Below are 26,846 nucleotides of genomic sequence, written 5' to 3' on the forward strand. Positions count from 1 at the left end.
ACCCCATCATGCTGGGATTCTGTGGAACACCTTCTCAGAGAGCAGCTACAGCCAGCACCCACCGGGAAGAAGCAGCAGGAAGAGGAGGAGGAGGAAGAGAGACATGCCGAGCGGGGCTGAGGCACTAAAAGGGGAGAAAGAGCAGGCAAACAGGGCGGCCAACGGCAAAAGGCGAGGGGACTCACCCCAGATGGGACTCGAACCCACAATCCCTGGCTTAGGAGGCCAGTGCCTTATCCATTAGGCCACTGGGGCTGCGCAGGGCGCGCGTCCCGGCCCGCGGGGACGGCCCCGAGCCTGGTACCCGGGAACAGGGAGCTGGGGAGGGGGCAGCGTGGCCCCGGGGCTGAGCCGTGCGGGAATGAACCGGGGTCTGGGGGAACCTGGAGCGGAGCTGTGCTCTGCCGGGAGCTGCAGGGGTGGGGATACGGCAGCAAACCTGAGGCTGTGTTGTGTCTCCAGCCTTAGAGGGGAAGAGGCGCGAAGGGGGAGCTGAGAAAAGCTGAAGCGGGTTTAAAAGTGGGGGCGAAAAACAGCCGACCACGAAGGGACTCGAACCCTCAATCTTCTGATCCGAAGTCAGACGCCTTATCCATTAGGCCACGCGGTCACTGCCGGTGGTGCAACCCCCCCAGCGCTGCTCCCAGCCCCCGGCATCACCCACCCGACCCCAGGCCCACTGGAGTCCCGGCAGCGGCCAGCCCCCAGCATCCCTTCACCGGCCCCGGGTCCCACCGACACCCCCAGCAGCGGCCAGCCCCCAGCATCCCTCACCCCGGGCCCACCGGAGCCCCGGCAGCGGCTAGCCCCCAGTATTCTCCACCCGCCCCCTGGTCTCACTAGAGCTCCCGACAGCGGGGCTCTAGTGCTGCGCTGCGGCAGCCTGGGACTGGGGGCACGGCGGGACGCAGGAGGACATGGGGCGGGGCGGGTGAAGGACTCTCTGTGGCCTTGGGGAAATCAAGCGTGGGACTGACCGGCTGCGCTGGAGTTGGGACTGCTGAAGTGGGTCCAGAGCAGTGACACCAGAGGCAGAAGCAGGGTGCTGCACAGTGTGAGCTCTTACCGAGCATCAAAGTCATCCCATTGCCTCATCCAGCCTTACAAGTTTCATGCTGGTCTGGACTCCATCCCTCTCCTGTCCCACACAGTGAGCTGCTGCAGGAGGGACATTGCACAGAGCATGCACTGGAGCTGAGAAACTGTGCAACAGGACACAGTGGGTACCAAAGGTTTGCAGAGCAACAGGACAGATTCACAGCTGCTCTGTTCTCACATCCCACCAGCTGCTGGTAGATGTAAGGCACTGCTGGAGGCCAAGCCACCTCTGGCACCATTCTGGGGGTTCAATGTTGTCTCACCTCTAGTGACACTGTCCCCCACCTCTATGAGCTCTGCAACCATCACAGCCACAAGTCCCAGCACAGAGGCCACCCCAGCTCCTCCTCATGCCCCTTATATCTGATTCATGCCCCTTATATCTGATTCATGTCCCATACTCTTCTCACCTTGTAACTCAAACACAACCAGAGGCTATCTATAATGTCCCAGCAGGATGGGACTTTCAAGCACACAAGAATTGGGCTGCTCACCTGGAGGTGTTGCCAGAATCACAACAGAGGCAGCGGTGGAGAGGAGGGTGGCTGAGGCAAACACAGATGGAGATGTGAAGAAAAAAAAAAAAAATATCTCTGAGGCTGTCACCTGAGAAGACTTGGAGAAGAACCTCGAGAGCATGGGAGATCAGAAACAGAAAATCAGTGTGTGTATGAAAGGCTCAGTGCTTTGGGGAATGGGGGCACAGAAATGAGCAGATGCTCTAATGCCTACAGCCTGGGCTGCTGTAGGACAGAGAGCAGGACAGGACTCAAAGGAGAGCAGCCTCTTCTCTGTCCCCCCTCAGGTCACACAGACACTAATTCCTGTTCCGTTTCAGTGGGGTTGCAGCAGAATTTCAGCTCTGCAAATGAAACAAGATTTGCTTCTGAGTGTCTCTGGCTCCTTGCCTTTTCTTTGTGGAGCTGGGCCCTTTCTTTTCCTTTCTCTCAAACTGCCAGATTTTTTTTTTCTTCTTTTAATGACCTTCATTTTTCCTTTACCACAGCTAAAGGCTGCTCCCAAGAGCCAGCTGAGTGCATCAAACCATTAGCAATTTCTTCCTCCCAATGCAAATAAGTACATAAAAAGCCTGGCTTCTGTTTACAACATACCCATCCCTCATTAATAAACATCAAACCAAAGTCCACATAACAACTGACGCATCCTGGAACCGTTCACAACTCACATACTACCACTGCCCTCCTGGTCTGGGAGCAGGAGATGATGCTGAGAGCTTTTATAGCTATCCTCACCTTTTCTTTTGGGACAGGTAAGTCCTGAAAGGATAGAAAAGCTTTGAGGAGGAATTCACCCCTCTGCTCTGCTCCGCTCCGCCCTGGTGAGGCCACACCTGGAATATTGTGTCCAGTTTTGGGCTCCCCAGTTCAGGAGGGACAGGGATCTGCTGGAGAGAGCCCAATGGAGAGCTACCAGGATGATTAAGGGACTGGGGCATGTGCCCTGTGGGGAGAGGCTGAGATCCCTGGGACTTTTTAGTCTGGAGAAGAGAGGACTGAGAGGGGATTTAATGAATGTTTATAAATATATGAAGGCTGGGGGTCAAGAGGGAGGGGACAGGTTCTGCTCAGTTGCACCCTGTGATAGGACAAGGGGCAATGGATAGAAACTACAGCACAGGAGGTTCCACCTCAACATGAGGAGGAACTTCTTCACTGGGAGAGTCACAGAGCACTGGAACAGGCTCCCCGGAGGGGTTGTGGAGTCTCCTTCTCTGGAGACTTTCAAGCCCCATCTGGATGTCTTCCTGTGTGACCTGTGCTGGATTCTATGGTCCTGCTCTGGCTGGGGGGTTGGACTTGATCTTCGGAGGTCCCTTCCAACCCCTGACATCCTCTGATCCTGTGATCCTGTTTTGATGCCCACAGCTGCATGCCTTTCTCTTTTGGTACATCTCTCTCACACAGGTTGAGATCTTGCCTGATCCTTTTCTGATTCAAGTGGATTTTTCCCTTTTCTAGCAAGGGCTGCTCCAAAGTATGCCTGCACCTACTACGATGTTGTTGAATACCTGAACATCTCCTCTTACAGCAAGCTGCACCCACACATACTGCCCAAGACAGACCTAGAGAAGCCTGTGGAAGTGAAGATGGATTTTGTGCTGGTGGCTATTCTCTCTGTGGTAAGGACCCAAAACTCCTGGGAAATTGCTAGTTTCAGGTCTGAGCCTTCTGCTAGGCAGGGTGGAGCCAGAAAGGCCACGAGGATGAGAATTAGCCCCTTCCACTTCTTCATATTTCTGCTGGTTGAAAGCCTTTTTGGAGGATTAGGAGTATTTTCTCCCAGCTACTTCCAGAAAAAAAGTTCAGAGGCAGGTTCAGACGAACAGCCTGTTTCAGAGCAGGCTCTAAAACCAACCCTGAGCAGTGCCTGAACTGAGCAAAACATTTGCAGGGCACTGCTATGTAAGTGTTTACAGTAATCTACTGTTTTTCAAACCACTGGACCCTATGCTCCCACTCTTTAGCTGTAGGACCAAGATCCTGCAGCTCTCTTCCTGAGCTGAGTGTCTGCAATCTCTGCTGTCCACTGCAAGAGCACCAGGGGAGAGCTTCTGGGCTCTGCATTGGATGTGCATAAGAAAATCAGCTGAATATCTTCCCTTTGGTTTCTCCAGGTCGAGAAGCTCCAGACAGTCACTTTTTACTTTGTGTTGAACCTGGTAAGTCCCCTCAGAGTGTGATGCCCAGCATGATGGCTGAGCCCAGCACTCATTTCTCTCCTGCAACTTCTTCTTCCAGGAGTGGAAAAACACTTTTGCAACCTGGGACCCACAGGATTTCTGTAACATTACCAAGGTTATTCTGCCCACAGAAACATATTGGTCTCCCCCCATCTTCATTGTAGAGAGGTAGGTTCCTCTTTCCTTTCTATTCCACTGGCTTAAGAGAAACACAATTGAGGCAAAAAGCCTTTTGAGCAGGGCTTGTTGTGACACGGTTTGGAACAAAAAGAGGGAGATTCAGACTGGAGAGAAGGAAGAAATGTTTTATACTGAGAGTGGTGAGACAGTGGCCCAGCTTGCCTAGAGGGGTGGGAGATGCTCCATCCCTGGAACTATTCCAAGTCAGATAGTTTGGGGCTCTCAGCAACCTGCTCTAGTTGCAGATGTCTCCCCTCACTGGACTTTAAAGGACCCTTCCAGGCCAAAACATTCTGTGATACTATTGTAGGAAATGGCATTAACTTAATATGGTTAAAAGTTGTTCCCATGAGCTCTCTGGAACCAAGAACCTCATAATTGAGATTAATGCTGACTGTGGTTTATACAAAGCACTTTGTGGCTCTCTCCAAACATGCCCCATCTGGGCTGAAGCTAAAGCTGAGGAAGCAGCAGAGCCCAGCAGTGTCATGGACTGAAATGCCCCTTTGCAGCTTGCTGTAAGGTACAGGACAGAGCACTGGGGGTCTGACCCAGGGGTGACCACCACCAGCAGCTCTTGTGGCAGGGGCCAAAGAGGAGAGGCAGCTCTGCAGCACAGCAGAGCCAGCAAGCAGCCTCTGCCCAGGTGAGAGTGGGAAGCAGAGTGGGGAGAGGAAGGAGTTTCCTTCAGAGGTGCAGAGCTACTACAAACCTCAGTGCAGAGGCACTCACCAGCCCTTCAAGCCCCAGGGTTCCCCTCCTCACTGCTGCATCCCGTGGCTGGGTGACAGGACAGAGCTCCCCCAGAAGGATGCTGAAAGTCCAAGTGTCTGTGGGGTTGAGGAGCATTGCAGCATCTTGGGGCTCACTCACTCACCACTTGTGTTTCCTCCAGAGTGAATGGACAAAACCCAAGCTTGGAGTATGTGGATGTCCTGCACAATGGCATCTTCAACTTCACCCAGGCCTTCCAGGTTACCGTAACCTGCAGCTTGAGGATCTTCAAGTTCCCTTTTGACACCCAGACATGCAACTTGAGCATAGCTTCATTCCTGTACCCAGGTACAGCAGCAAACTGAGTTTTGCCACAGCTGGGGTACATTTGTAGAAGGCACAGCTGAGCTGGACCCTGCCTAACTCCTGGGTCCCCCTGAGGTCATGAAACACCAGGGAAAACGTCCTTTAGTTTTGGCACATTTCCCAGCAACATCTCTAGAAGCATCTGGATGCTCTATGGCAAATATCCCTAGGGACTTCTCTCTGCAACCCAGGAGACTTAGGAGGCTTCCTGCAACAAGGCTACTTGTTCACAAGCAATTTTGCAGGCCTGCAGATCTTTAAATATAACTGAAAGTCATGGAAACTAGAGGAAGACAAGGATAGCTTCAGGGAGCCAAACTGTAGTCAGAAATCTGTTCTAGTAGAGAGCATCCCTGTCAATGACTGGGGGGGTGTTGGAACTAGATGATCTTTAAGGTCCCTTCCAACCCAAACTATTCTGATTCTTTGAAACTGTGAATCATCCCAACAGGAAGGGTTGAAAAATAAACAGAGGTGACATAAGACCCTCCAGCTCCTATCTGCAAAGGACAACTCCCTTAACTCACCAGGATTTCCCCTCAGATCCACATTCCCAGAGATTCAGCCAAGACTCTTCACCAAAATCCTTTTTAATTTCACTCTGATGAGCTAAAAATAAAAAACCCAGCAGTGTAGGAAACATTGCCTTTCCCTTTCTGCACACAGCCTTGGTTGGGAGGGAAAGGGGAAGGAAATAACAGGTCTCTAATAAATACCTACAATCTGCCAACTTCTCTCCTCCTCTACCTGCTGCCCAAGCAGTAACAGACCTGATCATGAAGACAAGACAGACACCAGCTGAGATGATGACAGCCAGCCACAGTTACTTCCTAAATGATGGAGAATGGAAGTTCACCAACCTCAGCATCGCTGAATACCTAGAAGCAGTCAATGACGAAAAATTTAATGTGGTCACCTATATGGTATGGCAGTACTTTCATGCTCTCATTTGCAACCAGAAGTAGTATGAAACAAGCTGGTTTTCTCTACTAGGGCTCAAGCATTTGCCCATCTCAGTAAGCCATCACCTGCTCACATTTTGCCCATCTTCTTCAACAGATTTCCATGGAGAGACGACCCACTCTGTATGTTTTGAACCTGATCCTCCCAACCTGTGCCCTGTATCTGCTGGATATGGCTGTGCTGTTTGGACCCAGCTCCCTCGAGGAGAAAATCAGTTTCCAGATTGCCATCATCCTTGGCAGCTCCATGTTTGCTGTGATTCTCAATGACATCCTCCCAACTTCCTCCAACAAACCACCTGTAATAGGTAACCATCTGTATTGAATAAACCCCAAGTTTTACACAGGTACCAACCCCAAGGAAGTTCTTGAGGTGTTTCATGAGCATGGTCATGAACAATGAGGTCATGAACAACCAAGCTCTGGGGTCAGAACAGGTTACCTGAATGCAGACAGGATTACATTCAAGAAAATAATGCCAACTATCAAGGCCTTCCTCTCTTTCCATATTGTTCTGCAGTGGTCTTCTTCTTGGGCACCTTCCTGCTCATGATCATGGCTGTGTTAGATACCTTCTTCCTCTTGCACCAGCAGCACAAATACCTACGCTCAGACAAAGTTCTCAGAAGCTTCCTGCAAGGTAAAGCAACCCCTAACCTCTGAAACAGGTTTGGTGCAATGCACTGCAGGTTGGTTTGAGCAAGGGTGGGGGTCCTGAGGGCAACCAGTGGCCCAGGCAGGGTCAGTTGTGGTAGCTGCCCTCCAACCTCCCCCATACCAATGTGTGCTCTTTGCAGACACACGTGCTGAGCTGGTGATGAAAGCCAACAAGCAGACCACTCCCAACCTCACCAAGGAAGGCACCAACCTGCTGAACCTGCCCAAGGCAGCCCAGGAGCAAGGGCAGCCAGCCCAGCCCTGCTGGCTGCTGCAGGGCCCATTTTTTCCAGTTCTGGAGAAGGTGCTTCTCTACACTCACCTCTTCCTCTCCTTGGCATTTTTCACTGTTATTTATATAAAATGGAGCAGCTAGAGACCAGCTCTGTGCAGTGTAGTTCAGCTCTTCTCCAGTGCATTGCTTCTAACCCCTCCACTGCAACTTTTCTCCTGCTGCAGTTGTTTCAGTTGCTAAATAAAACCAACACCCCAAACCCACAGGGTAAGAGATCTGCATGTTTGGTGCTTTGTACTCCAGTGAGTAGAACAATGGAGGTTCTTAAAGCACTCTGTGGGCTAGCAAGAGATCTGAGTAACACAACAGTGAGATTTGGGGAGGTCACCTTCATTCTGTCTGTCTGAAATTCCTACCACAAACAGGACCAACAGAAACAGAAGGTAACACCCCTCTGCTCTTCTGGAGGTGTTTCCATTTGGGGGAAAAGTGTTTAAGAAACCCACCTCAGATAGTTAAATAAAACAATGCAAGTCTGGAGTGTTTCTACTGTCCTTTCTGTGAGTTCCCCTCACTGCAAGGAGGATATTGAGGTGCTGGAGTGGGTTGAGAAGGGGAATGAAATTGGTGACAGGTCTAGAGCACGAGTGTTGTGGGGAGCAGCTGAGGGAACTGAAGTTGTTCATCCTGGAAAAAAAGAGGCTGAGGAAAGACTTCATTGTTCTGTACAACTCCCTGAAAGGAGGTTGGAACAAGGTAAAGGTTGGTTTCTTCTCCCAGGTAATAAGTGATAGGGTAAGAGGAAACAGCCTCAGGTTGTACCAGGGGAGGTATAGGTTGGACATGAGGAACAATTTCTTCCCCAAAAGGGTTGTCAAGCCCTGGAACAGGCTGCCCAGGGCAGTGTCCCCATCCCTGGAGGTATTGAGAAGCTGTGGAGATATGGTGCTGAGGGCCATGGTTCAGTGGTGACCTGGCAGTGCTGGGTTAATGGTTGGACTCAATGATCTTAAAGGTCTCCTCCAACCAAAACAATTCTATGGTTCAGAAACCCACCCCAGAGAGAATGACCAAGGATCACCAAGATTAAAGGGATCATACTTGGGATGCTTTGAAAAATAAATTAACTTTTCAGAGGTACCAACACACTTACACTCCTTCAACTCCTTTTGCTTACTGGCTGCACCTAAACCACCACAACCAACCTAGAAAACAGCCCCAGAACTCTGCCTGCAGAACTAGAGAGACATCTTCTCCCACTGCAGCACAGATCACTGCTAAACACACTCCAGCATCTCAAATGACTTTATACCTTCAACTCCTGAGCAACTCCTTGCCTGCAATGGCAGAAGTCCATTCCCTGCACCATGTGGTTACTGAGGTGTAGTGAGGTTTATTTGCATTGTGGAAGACACAACAGGACTCAATCAAATCACCAGGACTGGCTGGGAACTTGGGTCCTTGCTACAAAACCAAGCTCACAGGTAGAGAAGACAAAATCCAGGAGAACTGGGCTGGGTTGTGAGTTACCATGTTGCTCCCCATGTCTCAGAACCTTGCAACCTCATGTCCAAGATCTAAGCCACAGACAGGAGGCAAAGCACTTTTATTTAGAAGCTCTGACAGTCTGACAGTCATTAGACAAACTGCTCCCAGGTGAGTTTACAGCTCAGCAATTGGCTTGTGGGGCCAGTATGGATATTTCTCCTTGTCCAGTCTGGTTTCAGGGAAGGCTTCGTGCAAGTCTTCCAGTGTCATCTGGTCAAAGGGAATCATGCTTCTGAGCTTCTGAAGCTTGAAGTGGGAGCAGAGACAAAAGTGTCACAAGTCACTTGTCAGCAAAAAAGAGCAAAGAACACCCATACAAGAGCAAGGGGTGTGCCAGGCTGGGTGAAAGAGAACATTCACCAAGCCAGGTCCAGCCTTACCTGTTGCTCGTACTGGGCAATACGAGCCTTGGAAGCCTGGATGTACTCAGCAGTGCTCTTAGCCTGCAGGAAAGCAGAGGATGTGGTGAACACAGGATCAAAACAAGGACCCAGAGTCAACCCATGACCTCACACTTTAACCTGGCATTAAATCTCATCATCATTACAGTAGGCAAGTGGACAGGATCTTGATCAAACTCTTCCCTGTGCAGAGATCTTGCTTAGCCAAAAGCCAGAGATGTGTTTGAAGACCAGAGCCATGCTCTCACTCAGGCTGCCCTGCCTGTGCAGATGCACACACAGAACATCCCTCCCCCTCTCCCCACCCTCACTAAAGTCAGAGACAACCCCACCATTAGGGAACAGGTTAGACACTCACAGCTTCCTGCTCTTGGGCATCGATTTTGGCAGTTTGTGTATCCACAGGCTCCGGAACCTTTAGTGCACTGAACTGCAAATCAAAAGAGAACATTTGTTATATGGTTTGATAGAGATAATGCTCCTTAGTGCACTGAACTGCAAATCAAAAGAGAACATTTGTTATATGGTTTGATAGAGACAATGCTCCTTAGTGCACTGAACTGCAAATCAAAAGTGAACATTTGTTACATGGTTTGATGAGAGATAATGCTTCACACCAAGGTTATTTTCCCTGGCAGCATTGCTTCCTTTCTTCCTAAGATATGCTCACAACCCTGTTAAGTTAATGAGCTTTCTAAAGCTGATCAGCACAGCTTGACCATGTCCTTCACAAGCAGCACTGCTCACCCGTGAGCTTAAAGGAATCTATTCCACGCTGTATTCCACCACCAGGACACATAACACCCCACACATCCATCACAGCACTGTAAGGAAGCAAGAAAGTCTGATACCAAAGGCTGATCATCACAGACTTAGTTCCCCCAGGACAAACTCTTGGGAAGCCAATTCTCATAGCACTAAATGTTTAAGCACTCACTGTGCTTGTCTATACCTGCTCATAAAGAGGAAGGCAAACCCTGCAGGAACCCATGAGCCTAACACACTTCACTGTGTGCAGAGCCACGCTCACCACCCTCCAGTCCATGAGTCAGAGAAACCTTTCACCTTTTGCTTTAGGAGAGGTATTACCTGAACACTCTCCTGCAGCCATAATAATTGATCAAGTTGCTTTCACCAGCTTTCTCACTGTTAAGAGCCACAGGTTTCCTCCTGAATGGTGGCACTGAAGTGACCTCTTCAAGGTTAGCAACACAGATCATAGAATCATAGAATTGTCAGGGTTGGAAGGGACCTCAAGGATGATCCACTTCCAACCCCCCTATCATGAGCAGGGACACCTCTCACTAGATCAGGTTGCTCACAGCCACATCCAGCCTGGCCTTAAAACTCTCCAGGGATGAGGCTTCTACCACCTCCCTGGGCAACCTGTTCCAGTGTCTCCCCACCTTCACGGTGAAGAGCTTTTTCCTAACATCCAATCTGAATTTACCCATTTCTATTTTTGTTCCATTCCCCCTAGTCCTATAATTACCTGACACCCTAAAAAGCCAAACCCAACCTCCTCTGCCAGTTCTGGCCTTTTCTTCTCACCACCATAGATATTCCTCATTTAACCTCCAAAGAGCTGTCAGAGAGACTGACCTTCTTCTGAAACTCATCCACCATGCCAGCTTTAGCCACAGTAGCTTTGTAGTGAGCCCAGTCGATGGCTGGGGGTTTCTCTGGCAGGGCAGCCAACCTGGAGAGGCAGAGGACAGCAGTCACAACCAGCAGCAGAAGTAACCCTGGGCTGTCACTTGCTCCCTGCCAACAGTTATTTTCCAGAGTGTAAACAGGGCCTGCTAAGCTTAGTTTAAATATCTTCAAGTCCATCATTAGCAAGCCACAATGAACCATTTCTGCAAATCCCTCTGCCTTTGAAACAGACTTTTCTATATAGACAGAGTCCAGTCTGCAGCTGTGCCCCACTCCAAACATCTCTGAACAGCAGCTCTGGGTGCAGCACTGTGTGAAAGGTCTGGGCAGCTTTCACACTACTGAGCAACAATAACTGCAACAGTCAAAAACGTTTGTATCAAGCAGTAGATGCTGAAGGATCTGAGAAAACTCCTGAATCTCTGCAGCACTTAACAGAATAATAAAGCTTGAAAACTGTTGTGAACATGCCAAAGCAAACTGCTTCCGCAGAACTGCTTTTTTACATTGCAGCTCTAGCTGTACTCTGGGGAGGATTAAGTAAAGATGATTTGCCTAAAAAAGCCACCAGCTGTCCTGAAGGTGATCTGGTTTAATGCTTGTGAGGACACTTCGGTAAGACCAGTTACCGACGCTGGCTCAACCCAGTACCAGGAAGGCTGAAAGGTTCAGCCGAGGGATTGAACCGCGCCACAGGCAGGAGCGGCGCAGACTCACCGGGCCGACAGCGCGTCGCTGCGGGTCTTCAGGGCGTTGAACATGGCCCTCTGGTTAGGGGGAACCCTCTCGGCGAAGGCCGCCCAGTCGATGGCTTTGATAGCAGCTCTGCGGCTTGCCATGCTTCCAGCCTACGTCCGGGAGAGATGACACCAGGTAGGTTATGCAGCCGGGGTGAGTGAGCAGGACGCGGCAACCGCGGGACTGGCTCCGGCCCGGGAACTCCGGCACTGGGGGCCAGGGGCTGGGGCGGACACAGGGACACCGCTCCTCAGCCCCGCCGCGGCTGCGCCGGCCACCCCCAAGGCCCAGTCGCTCCCCGGCCTGTTCCCTCTCCCAGCCCCAGGAATCTCGGACCTTATTCTCCGGTCCTCCAACGGGTTCTCATCCCCAAAACTCCCTTCCAGCCCCGCGGCGACCCTTCCCCGCTCTCACCTTCACTGACCGCCACGACCGTCCCGGGGCGCAGGCGCCAGCACCGCCGGAAGTCCCTCCCCCGCCATCCAATCAGGACGCGGCTCCACCGGAAAGTGTCCATCGCCTCTGTCCGGCGACTGCTGCTGCTGCCCCGGAACTGCTTTTGCTGCCGGAAGCAGCAGCGGAGCGAGGCGGGGCTGGGCGGTGCGGTGGGTGGTGATGGCGACGCGGAGGCTCTGAGCGGTACCGACATGGCCGAACTGGCGGCGGCAGGCGAGGGGCCGCCGCGGGGCCGCACGCCCAGTCCAGGCCCCGGGGGGGCGCCGGGGCCGCCCAGCCCCCGAGCGGCCGGAGCGGCGGCGGGAGCCGGCGGGACGTTGTCTCCGCCCGGCGCGGCCCGGCCGCCCGCTGCCTCCAAATGGGTCCGTCTGAACGTGGGCGGAACGTACTTCGTGAGCACTCGGCAGACGCTGTGCCGGGAACCCAAGTCCTTCTTGTGCCGCCTCTGCTGCCAGGACGGGCCCGAGCTCGGCTCCGACAAGGTGAGGATGCGGCGGGGGCCAGCCCCCACCCCACCGGCGAGGCCCTGGACCCGGGCAGTTACCGCCCCTCTTTGAGCCGCCTCAGCTTCTGCTGCAGCCAGTGTGACCGGGGAGCAGACCCCTGACTTGCGGTACGGGCTGGGTGACAGCCTCGGCTGCCGATGTCCTCGAAGCTGGCACCTCCTGACCCCACTTTACAGGATGGGGATGACAGTTCTGGGTGCCGATGTCCCCAGGGTTGGAACTCCTTGACCCCACTATATGAGCTGGGTGACAGCCATGGCTGCTGGTGTCCCGATGGCCAGAACCCCTAAGGCTGCTCTGCAGCCCCAGCACCCTCTGGCATGGATAGGCAGATCTCCACACAGCCCCATCCCCATCTGCTTGTCCCTTGTGTCCTGTTACACGGCCACAGAGTTGGCTGCATCCCCAAGAACAGGGGTCAGAGTCTGGTTTTGTGCCTGTTACACCCCAGTGCTGCAGGCACTGATGCCCTCCACCTTGGGTGGTGACAGGCATCTCCTTAAGGAGTTAATCAGCATCTTCCCACAGTGGTTGCAGCAGAGAGGGAACTAAAGGGAGACTATTTCTAGAAGCAGGATTTTTAGTGATTGCTTACCCTGAGCATGGTTTGGGTGTTTTTGTTTAGTTTAATGTATTTCACTTTGCTCATGTAAGAGCTCACAGCACACATTCCTCACATGGATGGAGAGTTTTGGAAGGCATATCAGGTGCACTACAGTAAACAAGGATTTTGCAGCACTTATTCTGGTACTTGAGGGCTTTCTGCAGGATTTACTGCACAAGGTTTTGTGAATGTTTTGTGGGGAGGTCAGACTGAGAATTAGTCAGGTCTCTTGCCACTCTGATCCGAATTAATCAAAAGATGAAGCTGGGATCAAAATAGAGGCCACCAGCCTCAGTGAGGAGAGGAGATGACATTTCAGAGTCTTGTTTTTCCCCCAGTTTTTTCTTGGTTTAGAGCAGATTAGCAGGACAAACGTTGCTTTAAAGTGATTTAAAGTGTGATCTGAAAGACTTGGTTCAGAGCTGGCTCAAGAGATGCTTTTGGTTGTGAATTGTTGGTTATTGGATGACCATAGTTATTGTCTTGTTGGAGACACTGTGGGTGCAGTGCAGCCTGCGTCTTCAGTGGTAGAAAGGAATAAAAAAAGAGCTGCTTACACCATCATATGCTGTTAGCTAGACCCAGAGATCCAGTCTTTTAGTTAAACCAGGCTGGGAAACCAAATTTAGACAGAAGACAACTGCCAGTGTTTGGGTTTTATTACTGCAGTGAAGAAAATCTGCTAGCCCCTGCTTTTCCTCTCTGGGTGTATAAACTCTGCTCCTAGAAATGCTTCATTCAAAGCATCTGCCAGCATGGCTGAGCTGCAGGCTTTGTAGCCGAGTTCAGATACTGGTTTGAATGTGGAGTGCAACCTTCACAGGCAGATGGATCCAGGCTCTCAAAGGGAAACTCTTCAATGTACTGTTTCCCCCTGAAATTATTAACCTCCTGTTTCACTCCACAGGATGAGACTGGGGCATATCTCATTGACAGAGACCCCACCTATTTTGGTCCAATACTGAACTACCTCCGACATGGGAAGCTCATCATAAACAAGGAGCTTGCAGAAGAAGGTAAGAGAAGAATACAGGGGAAGAGTTGAAAAAATAACTGTTTGGGAGCAGGATCACAGAGCCCTCATCAGAGAGTTGCCCAAAGGCCCAGGGCTCCTGCCGTGGTGATGTGTGAGGGTGTGAGCAAGCCACATTGCCCAGTAGTGCTCCCAGTTAGTGCTGAAGCTTCTCAGAAGGATGATTGAATCTCAGTGAATGAGCATTAGAGCCTGTGTTTTCCTGAAAACAGAGGCCTGCAGCTTGTAGCACAGCCCCACCACTGTTCTGCTGAGTTCAAAGGCTTCTGGTAGCAGCTCAAAGACCTCTTAGCACATCTCCTCTCCCCCCACAAACATCAGTTCTCTACCACCTTTGGTGACTTTCCCCTAATGAGGCTGTGGGAACAAGATAGAGATGGTACCATCAGCTTTCCCAGGGAAAGGAGAATAGTCTTACTTAAACATCCCCTGAGTTACAAAAGGAGGTGACAGCTAGTTGGTCGTTTTCTTCCATCCTGGGAGCATGAGATCAGTGAGAGCAGAGATCCAGCCAGCCAGCCTCTGGGGATTTTCTCACATCTGGGCTAGGTTTGGGGTCAGGAGCAGCTGCTGCATCCTTGTGACAGAGTCACCTTTGTTCTACCCTGTACCTCTGGTTCCTTTCTTAGGGGTACTGGAAGAGGCTGAGTTCTACAACATCGCATCCCTGGTGCGGCTGGTGAAGGAGCGGATACGAGACAACGAGAACAGAACCTCTCAAGTAATGCACGTTTGCCTTTTGAAGTCAGTCACCTTCTGTAGCACAGGAGAAGGCCAAGTGTGGCTGGAGACATTTCTCACAGCAGTTCTTTGGTCAGCTTTAACAGGGTCAGCTTTAACTGCTTGTAGGTAGGTTCAGGGCATAGCTAGGACTGAGTCTCCAGTATGGTTCTGTAAGCACAGACCACTGAGTGCTCCTGCAGGGAAAGGCAGTGAACAGTTAAGCAGAGGGGCCAGGAGCTAAGATGGATATTTACAACACATACAGCGTGGTAGGTGAAGAATAGCTCAAACTCTTCCTTCTCTAAACCATTTTCTTCCCTTTGTTGCTCTCTGTGGCAGTTATACCCAGTGCTGCTCAGCTGATGTTAACACACCCAGCAGATTCCATTTCAGAAGACAAATGTTTTCAGAAAGCAGTAAATGGCTTTGAAAGGCAAAGAAATTTTGCTTTCACTGGCTCTTAGTCCCCTAGGAGGATGAAGGTTTGTAAGTGTGCCAGATGTTGGTACCTGGTTCAGAATCAGTCAGAGAATCATAGAATCACAGAGTGGTTTGGGTTGGAAAGGTTTAAAGTCACTTCTAAAGGTGACTTAGTCCAACTCCCCTGTACTGAGCAGGGACATCTGCAACTAGAGCAGGTTGCTCAGGGCCCCAAGCAAACTGACCTGAATGGTTCCAGGGAGAGGACATCTCCCACCTCTCTGGGCACCCTGGGCCAGGTTCTCACCACCATCAGTGAAAAAAAAGTAGATTTGTTTGTATGTATTCTAAATCTCTATCTTTTACAGCACCACAGAATCACTGTGGTTGAAAAAGACCTTTAAGATCCTCCTTAGTTTAAACCTTCACCCCTTGTCCTGTCACAATAGGCCCTGCTAAATGTCCCCAGCTTTCAGATTGGCCTCTTTAACTACTGAAAGGCTGCAGCAGGGTCTCCACAGAGCCTTCTTGTCTCCAGGCTGAACAACCCAAACTCTCTCAGCCTGAAGGATCAGAAAGATGAAACTTCGTAAAGTCTGTGGGACTCAGACTTCCTCAAAGTCAAGAGCAGGAGAGGCTTATTGCTCTTCTAAGTTTGCTATTAGTGTAACAATTACTATCCTCAGGCTTCCCTTCTTTCTGTGTGCTGTAGGGACCTGTGAAGCATGTGTACAGAGTCCTGCAGTGCCAAGAGGAGGAGCTCACACAGATGGTGTCCACGATGTCTGACGGGTGGAAATTCGAACAGGTACCATTGCTGGCAGAATCCCTCTGAAAGCTCCACAGGGAATAAGCTGAGTTTGCTCCTGAGCTACACTTCACACTGCCTTTCCCTCCTGAATAAGCAGTCTCAGCTGAGGAGCAGCCCTCCCATGGGAAATTACTGACAGAATTCACTCAAACTGCCAAGGGAGTTCAGGCTCTGTCACCTGCATTACACACACACAATCACAGAAGCAGGAGTTGGAAGGGACCTCTGGAGATGATCTAGTCTAACCCCATTGCTTACACAGGTTCACCTAGATCAGGTTGCACAGGAACACATCCAGATGGGTTTTGAAAGTCTCCAGAGAAGGAAACTCCACAACCTCTCAGCCTGGTCCCATGCTCCAGCACCCTTACAGGAAATAAGTTTCTCCTTACCTCTAAGTGATACCTCCTGTGTTGCACTTTGTGTCCACTGCCCCTTGTCCTATCACTGGGCACCACTGAAAAGAACCCATCTCTGTCCTCTGGATCTCCACCCTTTAGATATTGATCAGTATTGATAAAATCCCCTCTCATGCTGCTCTTCTCTGGGCTAAACAGCCCCAGGTCTCTCAGCCTCTCTTCATAAGAGAAATGCTCCACTCCCCTCATTTTTGCGGCCATCCATTGGATCCTTTCCAGTGGTTCCCTGTTCCTCTTGAACTGGGGAGTCTAGAACTGGACACAGTACTCCAGGGCAGAGTAGAGGGGGAGGAGAACCTCCCTTGACCTGCTGGCCACACTGTTCTTCAGGCACCTTCAGGAGACCATTTGCCTTCTTGGCCATTCAGGCATATTGCTGGCTCGTGGTTGTCTACCAGGTCCTTCTCCACAGAGCTGCTTTCCAGGAGGCCAACCCCTCACCTGTACTGGTGCAAAGGTCTTGAATTTCATGAGGTTCCCTCTGCCCAACTCTCCACCCTGGTCAGGTCAGCACAGCCTGCATTTCATCACACATACCAGACTCCAGGAAAAAAAGTTCTATGCAGGAAAATTATTAGAGCCATGAGAAAAATACTGCATGACTTTTCTGGAAGCTCAAAGCCATAGCTCCTGTGTCAGCTGAAGAGCTGCTGAGTGACTTGAGAAATACACTTCCTGCAGGTGCCTTTGCAGTGCAGCCAGGGCTGGGTGTCACTGAAGTTGCATATGGTGTTAGTTCCAGATTTGGCTTCTGGAATCAAATGCAGTCCTCTTATTTAGGAGGCTGGAGAACTGGAAACCAGCTGGCCTTCATGTTAATGCTATATTAAGCAACTGCAGAGCAGGCTCTGTGGATTGCAGCTCTGCTGTCTTCCCAGTGAGCCCAGCTTCAGTACAAGTGGATGCTGTGGGAAATGTGCTAACACAAAGTGAGACATGGGGTTAGCGACAGCACTTTGCATCAGTTCATATATAACTGGTCTGTAATGCCTGAAAAGTGTTGCATAGTGGAGAGGCAGCCAAAAGCCCTTTCCCCTGTGAGCTGGTAGTGAATCTTGTGACCAGGAGCCACGAGATGCAGCTCTCCAACAGCCAGGTTTTGCTGTCCAGAAATGTACTTAACAGCATTTGCCTTACACCCCCAAACCCAAAAGGCCATAAGCAGGGCTCCAGACAGGAATCCACCCTTACACCTCTCCTAGTCTTGCTTTTCAAAGCTGTAACAACAGGATCAAGGTACTAGATGTAAACAATGGTGCTGCATTCCCTTCCAGTTCCCTCTTTCTGCCATTCACAACCCTTGCCCAAATCACTAAGACAGGGATCAGCTTCCTTCCTTACAATGCAGGCACCAGGAAAGCTTCCTGCCCATCCCACTCCAGCACACTGCAGGAGTTGGTTTTGCCCTCCCCAGGACTTGCATTCAGCTCAGACACCCCCAAGGGCAGCAAGCTTGAGAGGACAGAGAGATCTGATGCCTTCACACAGCAGTACAGCCTCTCTCCAGCTGTGAGATGATCCAGACTGGGTCACAGACCAGGAACATGCCAGTGGTGCAGCACAGGACCTGTCCCACCCTGAAACAGGCCCAGCTAGGAGGCAAGCTGTAGCTGCAACCTACTGCCAAAGCCTTTCTCCAGATGTGCAACCCAGCTGCCTTCTGCCCTCCCCCAAATCACAGCTCTTGGCATGCTGAGACACAATTGGGAGAGGTGGTAACAGATGTGTATGTTGGGGACAAGGAGAGCCTGTTGCTAAATCTCAGTCTGGATGCCAGTGATGGGACAGAGCAGACATTCCCTTCACAGGCTCTTTGGAGAGCACAACTCAGACTGGTTCAGAAAGCTGCAGGAGAACCAGAAGAGAGAAAAGCTGTTACAGCCTTACTGTCTGGCAGGCTGTGGGCCTGAGAGGAGCATGTGGCCTTTCAGGGTCTCTGTCCTGTCCCATTCACTTCTGCTTAAATTAAGGCTGGAATAAAAATGTGGTATTTTAAACAGAAGTCCATTCTCCTCTTCACCCACAGCTCAGTAGCCTGGCACATAGTGGTGTGTGGTATTGAAAGAGCCAGGAGCTTAAACAGTCACATAAAATGGTTTGGGTTGAAAGGAATCTTAAAGATCATCTAGTTCCATTCAAGACAGAGAACAGGGAAGCAAAAGGAAAGAAGATAAAGTCATTTGGCTTTTTGTGTGGTTGGTTTGGTTTTGTTGATTTTGTTTGGGTTTTTTTTTTTGTGCTGTGTTTACGTTTTGCCCTCAGCACAAACATCTAAACCTATTTAAAACAGTCCTGGAGGTCAGGGAGTTCTACAGCCCCCCCCAGCTCTTCCTGTAGCTCTTCCCTGTCTAGGGAAGCTGTTGGCTTCATCTGCCTCATAAATATGGAGCTGCCTCTTCTGAAATCCATTAGGAAGTGGAAGTTGGGTGAACACTGACACATTAAAGGATCCTAGAGATACACAGGTGGTAAAGTTCCTGTTGTTTTCTTTAGATCACTTGGATTTGTTGTCTGGAAAGCAGAACAGAGCTGTAAATGACAAATCTGCACTCCAGGATGTCCTTTTAATGTAATCATGATAAATGGGACAGATGGGATTTCTTGGATCAGGTCCAGACCCCTGCTCACAACAGTACCAGAATATAATCCTATACACAGACAGCAAACTCTGTCTGACAACATCTGTGTGAAGAGTGGTGCTGGCTTGCCACACAGCCCCAGTTAATCCAACATCTGTCTGTGGTCAAGAGCTGCCCTTGCCAGTTTTCACACACCAAAGACACAAGGCAAATTGAGAGCTGAGTCCAGGCTAGTCTGGACCAGGAATTCTGCATCACCTACCCCATATCTGGGATTAGCAAATTATCACAAAATCTCACCTGAGTTTCCTTTTTCTATCCTCAGTAGCTGGAAAACGTTCTGTTGTGTTCAACGTTAACAGTTTCAGGCTGGAATTTCTTCCTGGGACTCCAGGTGCCACTAGAGAGCTCTGGAGCTTTGCTGTGTCCCTGCCTTGAGAGCTCCGCAGCTCTGCTGCGGCCCTGCCTTGAGAGCTCCGCAGCTCGGCTGCGGCCCTGCCTTGAGAGCTCCGCAGCTCGGCTGCGGCCCTGCCTTGAGAGCTCCGCAGCTCGGCTGCGGCCCTGCCTTGAGAGCTCCGCAGCTCGGCTGCGGCCCTGCCTTGAGAGCTCCGCAGCTCTGCTGCGGCCCTGCCTTGAGAGCTCTGCAGCTCTGCTGCGGCCCTGCCTTGAGAGCTCTGCAGCTCTGCTGCGGCCCTGCCTTGAGAGCTCTGCAGCTCGGCTGTGGCCCTGCCTTGAGAGCTCCGCAGCTCGGCTGCGGCCCTGCCTTGAGAGCTCTGGAGCTTTGCTGTGGCCCTGCCTTGAGAGCTCTGCAGCTCGGCTGCGGCCCTGCCTTGAGAGCTCTGGAGCTTTGCTGTGGCCCTGCCTTGAGAGCTCCGCAGCTCTGCTGCGGCCCTGCCTTGAGAGCTCTGCAGCTCGGCTGTGGCCCTGCCTTGAGAGCTCCGCAGCTCGGCTGCGGCCCTGCCTTGAGAGCTCTGGAGCTTTGCTGTGGCCCTGCCTTGAGAGCTCCGCAGCTCGGCTGTGGCCCTGCCTTGAGAGCTCTGCAGCTCGGCTGCGGCCCTGCCTTGAGAGCTCTGGAGCTTTGCTGTGGCCCTGCCTTGAGAGCTCTGCAGCTCGGCTGCAGCCCTGCCTTGAGAGCTCTGGAGCTTTGCTGTGGCCCTGCCTTGAGAGCTCCGCAGCTCGGCTGCAGCCCTGCCTTGAGAGCTCTGGAGCTTTGCTGTGGCCCTGCCTTGAGAGCTCTGCAGCTCGGCTGCGGCCCTGCCTTGAGAGCTCTGCAGCTCTGCTGTGGCCCTGCCTTGAGAGCTCTGCAGCTCGGCTGCGGCCCTGCCTTGAGAGCTCTGCAGCTCGGCTGCGGCCCTGCCTTGAGAGCTCCGCAGCTCGACTGTGGCCCTGCCTTGCAAGCTCTGCGGTTCCCTGCCTTGCACACACACAGAGGAAAGCCTGTGACACAGGAGGCTACAGGGAGAAACTGCAGGTCCAGGAGTGTTGTACATTAGAGAGCAATTACCCAAATGTCAGGCTGGAAGGGACCCCAAGGACCATCAGGTCCAACCCTTCCAGGTATTAATGTAGTTGAAATGAGATGGCACTGAACTTGAGTTCGGAACAAGGCAGCAGGAGTCTGTGCATCAAAGACCAGGCAGAGATGGGCAAAATGAACTACTGAGTGGCAATCTAGATCATTAACATCATGAGAAAGAGTATCCAGCATCAATTTATCCACAACACAGATAGGATATTTTGTTCTAAGTGTCTTTCAGTCTGTGTAACCACCAGAGCAAAAGCCTCCAGCCACTTGTAAGAGCCCTGGCATGCACTGCTGGGAAATGATTGCTACAGAGTCATGTTTAAAGAGTAAAGCAAAAGTCAAAATGTTTCATAGTTAACCTTGGCTGTCTCCTTTTGCACAGCTGATCAGCATTGGATCTTCCTATAACTATGGAAATGAAGACCAGGCAGAATTCCTCTGTGTCGTGTCCAGGGAGCTCAACAATTCTACCAACGGCATTGTCAAGGAGCCAAGTGAAAAGGCAAAGGTAAGATGCCTGCTCAGCTGGACTGACTTGAGTTCCCCTCTGCAGAGGAAAAGCTTTTCCTACACAAACAGATCCATAATTTGCAGTAGCAGTTCTAGGTACCAGCTTTCCTGTTTCCTCATGATCTTCCCTTCTTGGAAGATTGCAGGTTTTGCTGTAAGGCAAAGAGCTAAGGAAGGCTCTTTGTGCATTTCAAATGAGCACCCAAAAAGTCTGGAGGAAAGAGAGACTTGAAAAAGGCTGCACAGCACAGCACAGCAAGGACCTTTGACACTGGTCACATTTTGTGGCTTTCACTCTTTTCCCCAGGATAGCATCAAAAGGTGATAAGATTCTTAACTCCTGGCAGGAGTTTGTAGAGGAGGGGCTGGGTCAGTTTTAGGCAGCCTGTCATTTGTTATCACAGAATTAACCAGGTTGGAAAAGACCTTTCAGATCATCAAGTCCAACCTACCAACACCATCTAATCAGCTAAACCATGGCCCTAAGTTCCTCATTCAGTCTTATTTTAAACACTTCCAGGGACAGTGACCCCACCACCTCCCTGGGCAGCCTATTCCAATGGCCAATCACTTTCTGTGAAGAAATTCTTCCTAACATCCAGCCTAAACCTCCCCTGGCACAGCTTGAGACTCTGTCCTCTTGTTCTGTTGCTGGTTGCCTGGGAGAAGAGGCCAACCCCCACCTGGCTACAACCTCCCTTCAGGTAGTTGTAGACAGCAATGAGGTCTCCCCTGAGCCTCCTCTTCTCCAGGCTAAACACCCCCAGCTCCCTCAGCCACTGGGGTTTTATGGTAGCATGAAAGCCATCAAGCAACCCTCACCTTGGCTCATCTTCCCTTTCTCTGCAACAAAACAAAATCACAGAAACATTCAGCTTGGAAAAGACCCTCAGGATCACCAAATCCAACCTTTAACCCTACTGTAAAAGGTTCACCTGTAAACCATATCCCCAAGCACCACATCCAAACAACCTTTAAACACATGCAGGGTTGGTGACTCCACCACCTCCCTGGGCAGCACATTCCAATCCCTGACCACTCTTGCCATGAAAAAAATGTTTCCTAATGTCCAGTCTAAACCTACCAAGTTGCAGCTTGAGACTGCTCCCTCTTGTTCTGTCACCTGTGAGAAGAGACCAACACCAGCCTCTCTACAGTGTCCCTTCAGGTAGTTGTAGACAGCAGTGAGGTCTCCCCTCAGCCTCCTCTGTTTCAAACTGACCATCCCCAGCTCCTCCAATTGCTCTTCATCAGATTTACTCTCCAGGCCCTTCCTCGCCCTCCCTTGCACTCGCTCCAGCACCTCCACACCTCTCTTGCATCAAGAGATGCAAGACTCTGCACATGACCCTCTGCAGCTACAAGGTGCTCATGGAAGCTCTCCTCTCTTTCAGATTCTCCAGGAGCGAGGGTCCCGGATGTGACTCCAGCGTCCCCCGCGCAGGCTGCCAGCGGTCGGCGGGGTGGCACCACCTTGTCCTTGTACAGTAACCGAGCTAAGCAAAGCCAAGCCTGTCCTGCCAGTGGGGAATAATTCTGGTCATAACCAAAGGCTTCCCTCCTACCCTGGAAACCCAAGGAAGGAAAAGACTCTTCCAGTTGGATGGTCCTTTCCACGAGTGTTTTCTTTTCTTGGCCAGCGCTGTATCGAATCTTTCCAGCAATGGCTGGGCTGGATTCCCAGTCAGAGCCTTTGCGAAGGTTGCTCAGGTCCACAGGCCCTTGTTGTTATCTGTCCCACCTTCCACAGGCTGGCACGGGTGGGAAGATCCATATTTGAGCTGTGCCATTTCTTGCACCCAGGTCTGCCACCAGAAAAGTGCAGGGACCTTGCAATGCTCCCCCTCCTGAGCAGTCAGCCCTCCCCCCCCGCCCCCAAAATCAGAACAGGGCTTTCAGAGGAGAAACAAAACAACCACTTGTAAAAAAGAGAAAAAACAACAAACCCCACACAGACTTTTCCATTTGTGCTTTGTATTTGATCCTTGTTCACTTCCTAAGAGCTGAGTTTAGATACTAAGGGGAGGGGAGCTGTGTGCACATCTAGCCCCGGGCTCGCTGGTGCCTCCATTCCATCTGGGCTCCTGGCACTCTCCAGAGCCCATGGCTTTGCATGCATAAACAAAGAGACCTGTGTTCACCCAGAATAATGATGGAGTGAGAGTTCTGTCCTTTACACCTCTCTGCTGAGGAAGAGTAGTGACATTTTCCCCTCCAGTCCCCTGCCATATCTTAGCCTGGTGCAAAGTCACAAAGTTAGGGACTTGTTGCTGCCAAGTTCAGCTTTGCCTTGTTTGTCTCCAGCAGCATGGGCTCTCTGTCTCCTTCCTTCTCACCCAGGGAGGACTTCAGGCAGAATTTCTTTTGTACTGTAGCAAGCAGGTAGGTGTGGTTTAACCCATGAGATCCTTTGCAGAAGAGATTTCCCCCATTTACATGAAGTGATTTATCTGCAGCCCCCCTCGTGTCCCCACCTGTAAGAAATCACCTGAAATTTCAGAGGGACATCACAGAGCTGGGGAGGGGGGGTGGGGGGTGGTGAAAAGTTGCCAAACTGTTGTACTGTTTCTTGTCCAAAGTGATGTGTTGACTTGTGACTTTTCTTTTGTTCTGGAATGCCTTGGATGGATGTGCAAAATGTTCGTTTTGTGCCTCTCTTGAATCTGATCTTAGCCAAACTGCAGTCACCAGTTCCCCTCTGTTAACCTCTGCCATCCCTAACCAAGGGCATGTCCCTCCTAGGCTGCTACATGGAATTTCTTAGGAGTTTGCTGCATGTTCTTTTTCCCCTTTCATCCTGGCTTTGGTCTGTGTAGCCCAAACATCAAGGCACTTTGGGTCCCAAACTGACATTCAGCAGGAAGCTTCCAAGATGCTGGGATTCACAGCCATTGATGAGCTGGGAGCAGATGTTTCTCAAGGTGTCAGAAAGTTTCTCACCTGGACTGAGGAGTTGGGCTTCTCTCTGGAAGACTTCAGCTACCCAGGGTCTCCTTAAAGTTTGGAAGTAGATGAGGCATGCTTCCCATCTTACCACTTGTTGCTGACAGCCTTGCAGCAGTGTTACCAACGGTCCCACACCAGTTCAGCAAACGAGATGAGCAGAGACACCGAGTGACACTGCTGCACTCTGCCTCTTTTCAGTCCTCCTTGCCTGTCCTTCCCCATCCTGCTTTGCCAACGTACCTCCTCTGGTGGAGCCTTTGCCTTGTTCTCCAGAAGGACTGGTTAATGACCTGTGCTAGTTTAGTCCTGGGGACAAGGGACTGTGCCAAACGTCTTTGGATTCACCTTGTGTCAGTTGCAGGCTGTTGAAGCACAGCTGGCTTGCCATCAGGCTGAAGAACCTGGCTCTTCTTCCCTCCATCTTCCCAGTTTGTAAGGTGGTGAGATGGTATTGGTGTGGTCGGAGAGTACACCTTGGCTGGGCCTGCACAACACTGTGATGTGTATAGAGATCTCTCCTCTGTCAGTATCTTGTAGCCTCAGTCATTCTCCATCCGTGCTCACAGCTAAGACATCCAGAAGCACATGTATGCAAGATAACAGCCTGAAAAGCCCCTGAATGCTCATTTGTCTTCTTTCCCATCCTCAGAGGAGGGAGTTTCTGGGAACTGACCAAGAAATACCAAACTACAGGCAACAGGAACTGGGTGGGCTGCTTTTGTCACATGGCTGCCAGCTGAGCACCTTGCTCTTCAAATCACAGTTCTCAGAGCAACACCAGTCACAGGGGGAGGCTCTGTCCAGTACAGCTCAAGGAGACGAAAACGATACCTCGCTGCTTTTTTGAGTCACCAAAACCACTGCCCGTGGTGGTGAGGACCACTGGAGGACTGCCTGACACGGGAACGATGCCATCACTCCCCTCTGACCCTCAGAGAGCCTAACCATTGGCACTGCCAGCCGAGTGGAGCAGCTGTTCAGCTCTCATGCACAAGACAGACCACGGAAGCTGCGTCTTGATTCTCCCCTCCACCCTGCTCTCTGCAGCGAGGACATTGCCAGGAGGCTGAAGACTCTTTGGGTTCAACTGCAGGGTCTTTAGCTCGAGGAGAACAAGTTTGTGGTAGAAACCAAATCGTTAGTACTGGACACTCAGGTTCTTGGGTGATAGTTAGGAGCAGGCATGAAGTCCATCCAGAGCAGGTACATTCCCAGGGGAGGATTTCTCCTTTCCCAACTGTGCCAGGTCACTTTTACCCTGAGACCAAGGTTGGTCTCTGCATTCTGCACCAGTTGCATCCCTTCTGTGCTCAAGGCAGGGCTTCTCCTTCCATTGCCTTTCACTCAGTCACAGCTGTATCAGACCTAGTGCTGAATTAGGATGAAATTTGTCCCTTTCACTCAAAAAAAAAAAAGTAGCACGTTGTGGTGAGCAGCAGGGTAAGTGAGCAGGGGTAGATCTCCTGCTTATCCAAGAGTGTTGTGCCTCTTGGGAAGGTTCACTTTCAAGCACTAATCCTGGGAATGGCAAGTGTGACACTTTGCTTTGGTTGGGTTTTTAGTTTGGTTTTCCTTTGTGGTTTTTTGGTTTGGTTGGTTGGATTTTGGTTTTGTTTTGGTTGTTTTGGTTTTGTTTGGTTTTTTGTTTTGTTTTGTTGTTTTTTTTTTTTTACACTTTCCCAGTGGCCTAAATTGTTCCATTATGGCAAGACTGGAAATAACCTCTTAAAAGTGTCTTTGTTTCTGCACATTTTTAACAATGGCTTTTTCTCAGGGGTGACTGAGTGGGCTGAGGTGAAGGGGGGGGCAGGGTTTGGGTGGCTGCGGGGCGGTGGGACGGGGCAGCTCCCCAGCCTGCAGCTGGGCCGTGGGCTCCTCCCCTCACCTCTGCCACCAAACCCAGAGGTTTTGTACAGTTTGTCACGTGTCAGTGCCCTTTGCTACTGTTTCTCTTTGTTTATTAAATGTGTTTGAATAACAGGTGAGATGCTGTGATTCTTTTTTTTTTTTTTTTTTGGTTGGTTGGTTTTTTTCCTTTCCAATAAAGATTCTGAGATGGGTTTGAGAAGTTTGAACAAGCGGTCTGCAGCCTGATGCTTTTTCTCTGCATCCCTTTGCCACCTCAACACACTGTGTTATGCAGACTGGGTGCCTGCTTCTGGCTCCAGTCAAAGAATCACAGAATGTTGGGGGCTGGAAGGGACCTTGAGAGATCATCCAGTCCAACCCCCCTGCCAGAAGAGGGTCACCTATACCAGATCACAGGAATGCATCCAGGTGGGTCTTGAATGTCTCCAGAGAGGGAGACTCCACAACCACCCTGGGCAGCCTGTTCCAGTGTTCCATCATCCTCACAGTGAAAAAATCCTTCCATGGAACTTCCTATGCCCTAAGTTCCACCACTGCCCCTTGTGCTGGCATTGGGCATCACCCAGCAGAGCCTGGCTCCAGCCTCTGGGCACTCACCCTGCACATCTCTATCAACATGAATGAGGTCACCTCTTAATCTCCTCCAAGATGAAGAGCCCTCAGCTCCCTGAGGCTCTCCTCATAAGGAAGATGTTCCACTCCATCATTTTTGTGCTCTGCACTGGACTCTTTCAAGCAGTTCCCTGAGGTCCTTGAACTGAGGAGCCCAGAACTGAACACCATATTCCAGATGCAGCCTCATCAGGGCAGAGTAGAACCTCTCTGACCTACTAACCACAGCCCTTCTAATCCACCCCAGAATGGCACTGGCCTTCTTGGCCACAAGAGCACATTGCTGGCCAACAATGATTTGCCAAGAGGAGTTAACTTGCAGACAAAAAGGCAAACTGAAGCTCATTTCTGATTGTCTGTTAGACAAAAAAAACTAAGATATTTGTCATTTCCACTGACCACAAGCAAGTACAACAGTGAGAAGGAGAAGGCTCCTGTAGCCTTCCAGTGTTTGAAGGGAATTAGAGGATGACTGGAGAGGGCCTTTTTACAAAGGCATGTGACAGGATGAGGGGTAATAGCTTCAGACTGGAAGGAGTTGGATTTAGGTTAGGCATTAGGAAGAAATCCTTCCCCA

General features: G+C 50.8%; 2 protein-coding genes and 2 non-coding genes across 4 annotated transcripts; 1 reads left to right on the plus strand and 3 right to left on the minus strand.

Moving 5' to 3' along the window:
• Positions 1-182: 182 nt before the first annotated feature.
• Positions 183-255, minus strand: TRNAR-CCU (transfer RNA arginine (anticodon CCU)). The gene has a single exon. It is a non-coding gene; the product is annotated as a tRNA-Arg (tRNA).
• Positions 256-537: 282 nt separating this feature from the next.
• On the minus strand, positions 538-610 carry TRNAR-UCG (transfer RNA arginine (anticodon UCG)). The gene has a single exon. It is a non-coding gene; the product is annotated as a tRNA-Arg (tRNA).
• Positions 611-8,469: 7,859 nt separating this feature from the next.
• On the minus strand, positions 8,470-11,703 carry ATP5PD (ATP synthase peripheral stalk subunit d). Its single transcript, XM_054393855.1, has 6 exons — positions 11,671-11,703; positions 11,236-11,366; positions 10,465-10,561; positions 9,221-9,292; positions 8,842-8,904; positions 8,470-8,707 (listed from the first exon to the last, which is right to left on the minus strand). The coding sequence occupies exons 2-6, from the start codon at positions 11,355-11,357 to the stop codon at positions 8,576-8,578; spliced, it is 486 nt and encodes a 161-aa protein (XP_054249830.1). The 5' UTR covers positions 11,358-11,366; positions 11,671-11,703; the 3' UTR covers positions 8,470-8,575.
• A 200-nt stretch (positions 11,704-11,903) lies between these two features.
• KCTD2 (potassium channel tetramerization domain containing 2) lies at positions 11,904-22,661 on the plus strand. Its single transcript, XM_054393819.1, has 6 exons — positions 11,904-12,194; positions 13,730-13,838; positions 14,485-14,576; positions 15,711-15,806; positions 20,715-20,840; positions 22,237-22,661. The coding sequence occupies exons 1-6, from the start codon at positions 11,904-11,906 to the stop codon at positions 22,264-22,266; spliced, it is 744 nt and encodes a 247-aa protein (XP_054249794.1). The 3' UTR covers positions 22,267-22,661.
• The last annotated feature ends 4,185 nt before the right edge of the window (positions 22,662-26,846 follow it).

Source organism: Indicator indicator, chromosome 29, assembly GCF_027791375.1.
Source record: "Indicator indicator isolate 239-I01 chromosome 29, UM_Iind_1.1, whole genome shotgun sequence".
Classification (NCBI taxonomy): Eukaryota; Metazoa; Chordata; class Aves; order Piciformes; family Indicatoridae; genus Indicator; species Indicator indicator.

What these genes read in the sequence shown, in the direction of transcription:
- ATP5PD (XM_054393855.1), bottom strand. Translation starts at nt 11,357, where the DNA reads ATGGCAAGCCGCAGAGCTGCTATCAAAGCCATCGACTGGGCGGCCTTC. An exon ending in AGCGACGCGCTGTCGGCCCG is followed by an intron (nt 10,562 to 11,235) that starts GTGAGTCTGCGC and finishes CTGCCTCTCCAG; the next exon opens with GTTGGCTGCCCTGCCAGAGA. An exon ending in TTGCCCAGTACGAGCAACAG is followed by an intron (nt 8,708 to 8,841) that starts GTAAGGCTGGAC and finishes TCCCACTTCAAG; the next exon opens with CTTCAGAAGCTCAGAAGCAT.
- KCTD2 (XM_054393819.1), top strand. Translation starts at nt 11,904, where the DNA reads ATGGCCGAACTGGCGGCGGCAGGCGAGGGGCCGCCGCGGGGCCGCACG. An exon ending in CCGAGCTCGGCTCCGACAAG is followed by an intron (nt 12,195 to 13,729) that starts GTGAGGATGCGG and finishes TTCACTCCACAG; the next exon opens with GATGAGACTGGGGCATATCT. An exon ending in ACGGGTGGAAATTCGAACAG is followed by an intron (nt 15,807 to 20,714) that starts GTACCATTGCTG and finishes CCTTTTGCACAG; the next exon opens with CTGATCAGCATTGGATCTTC.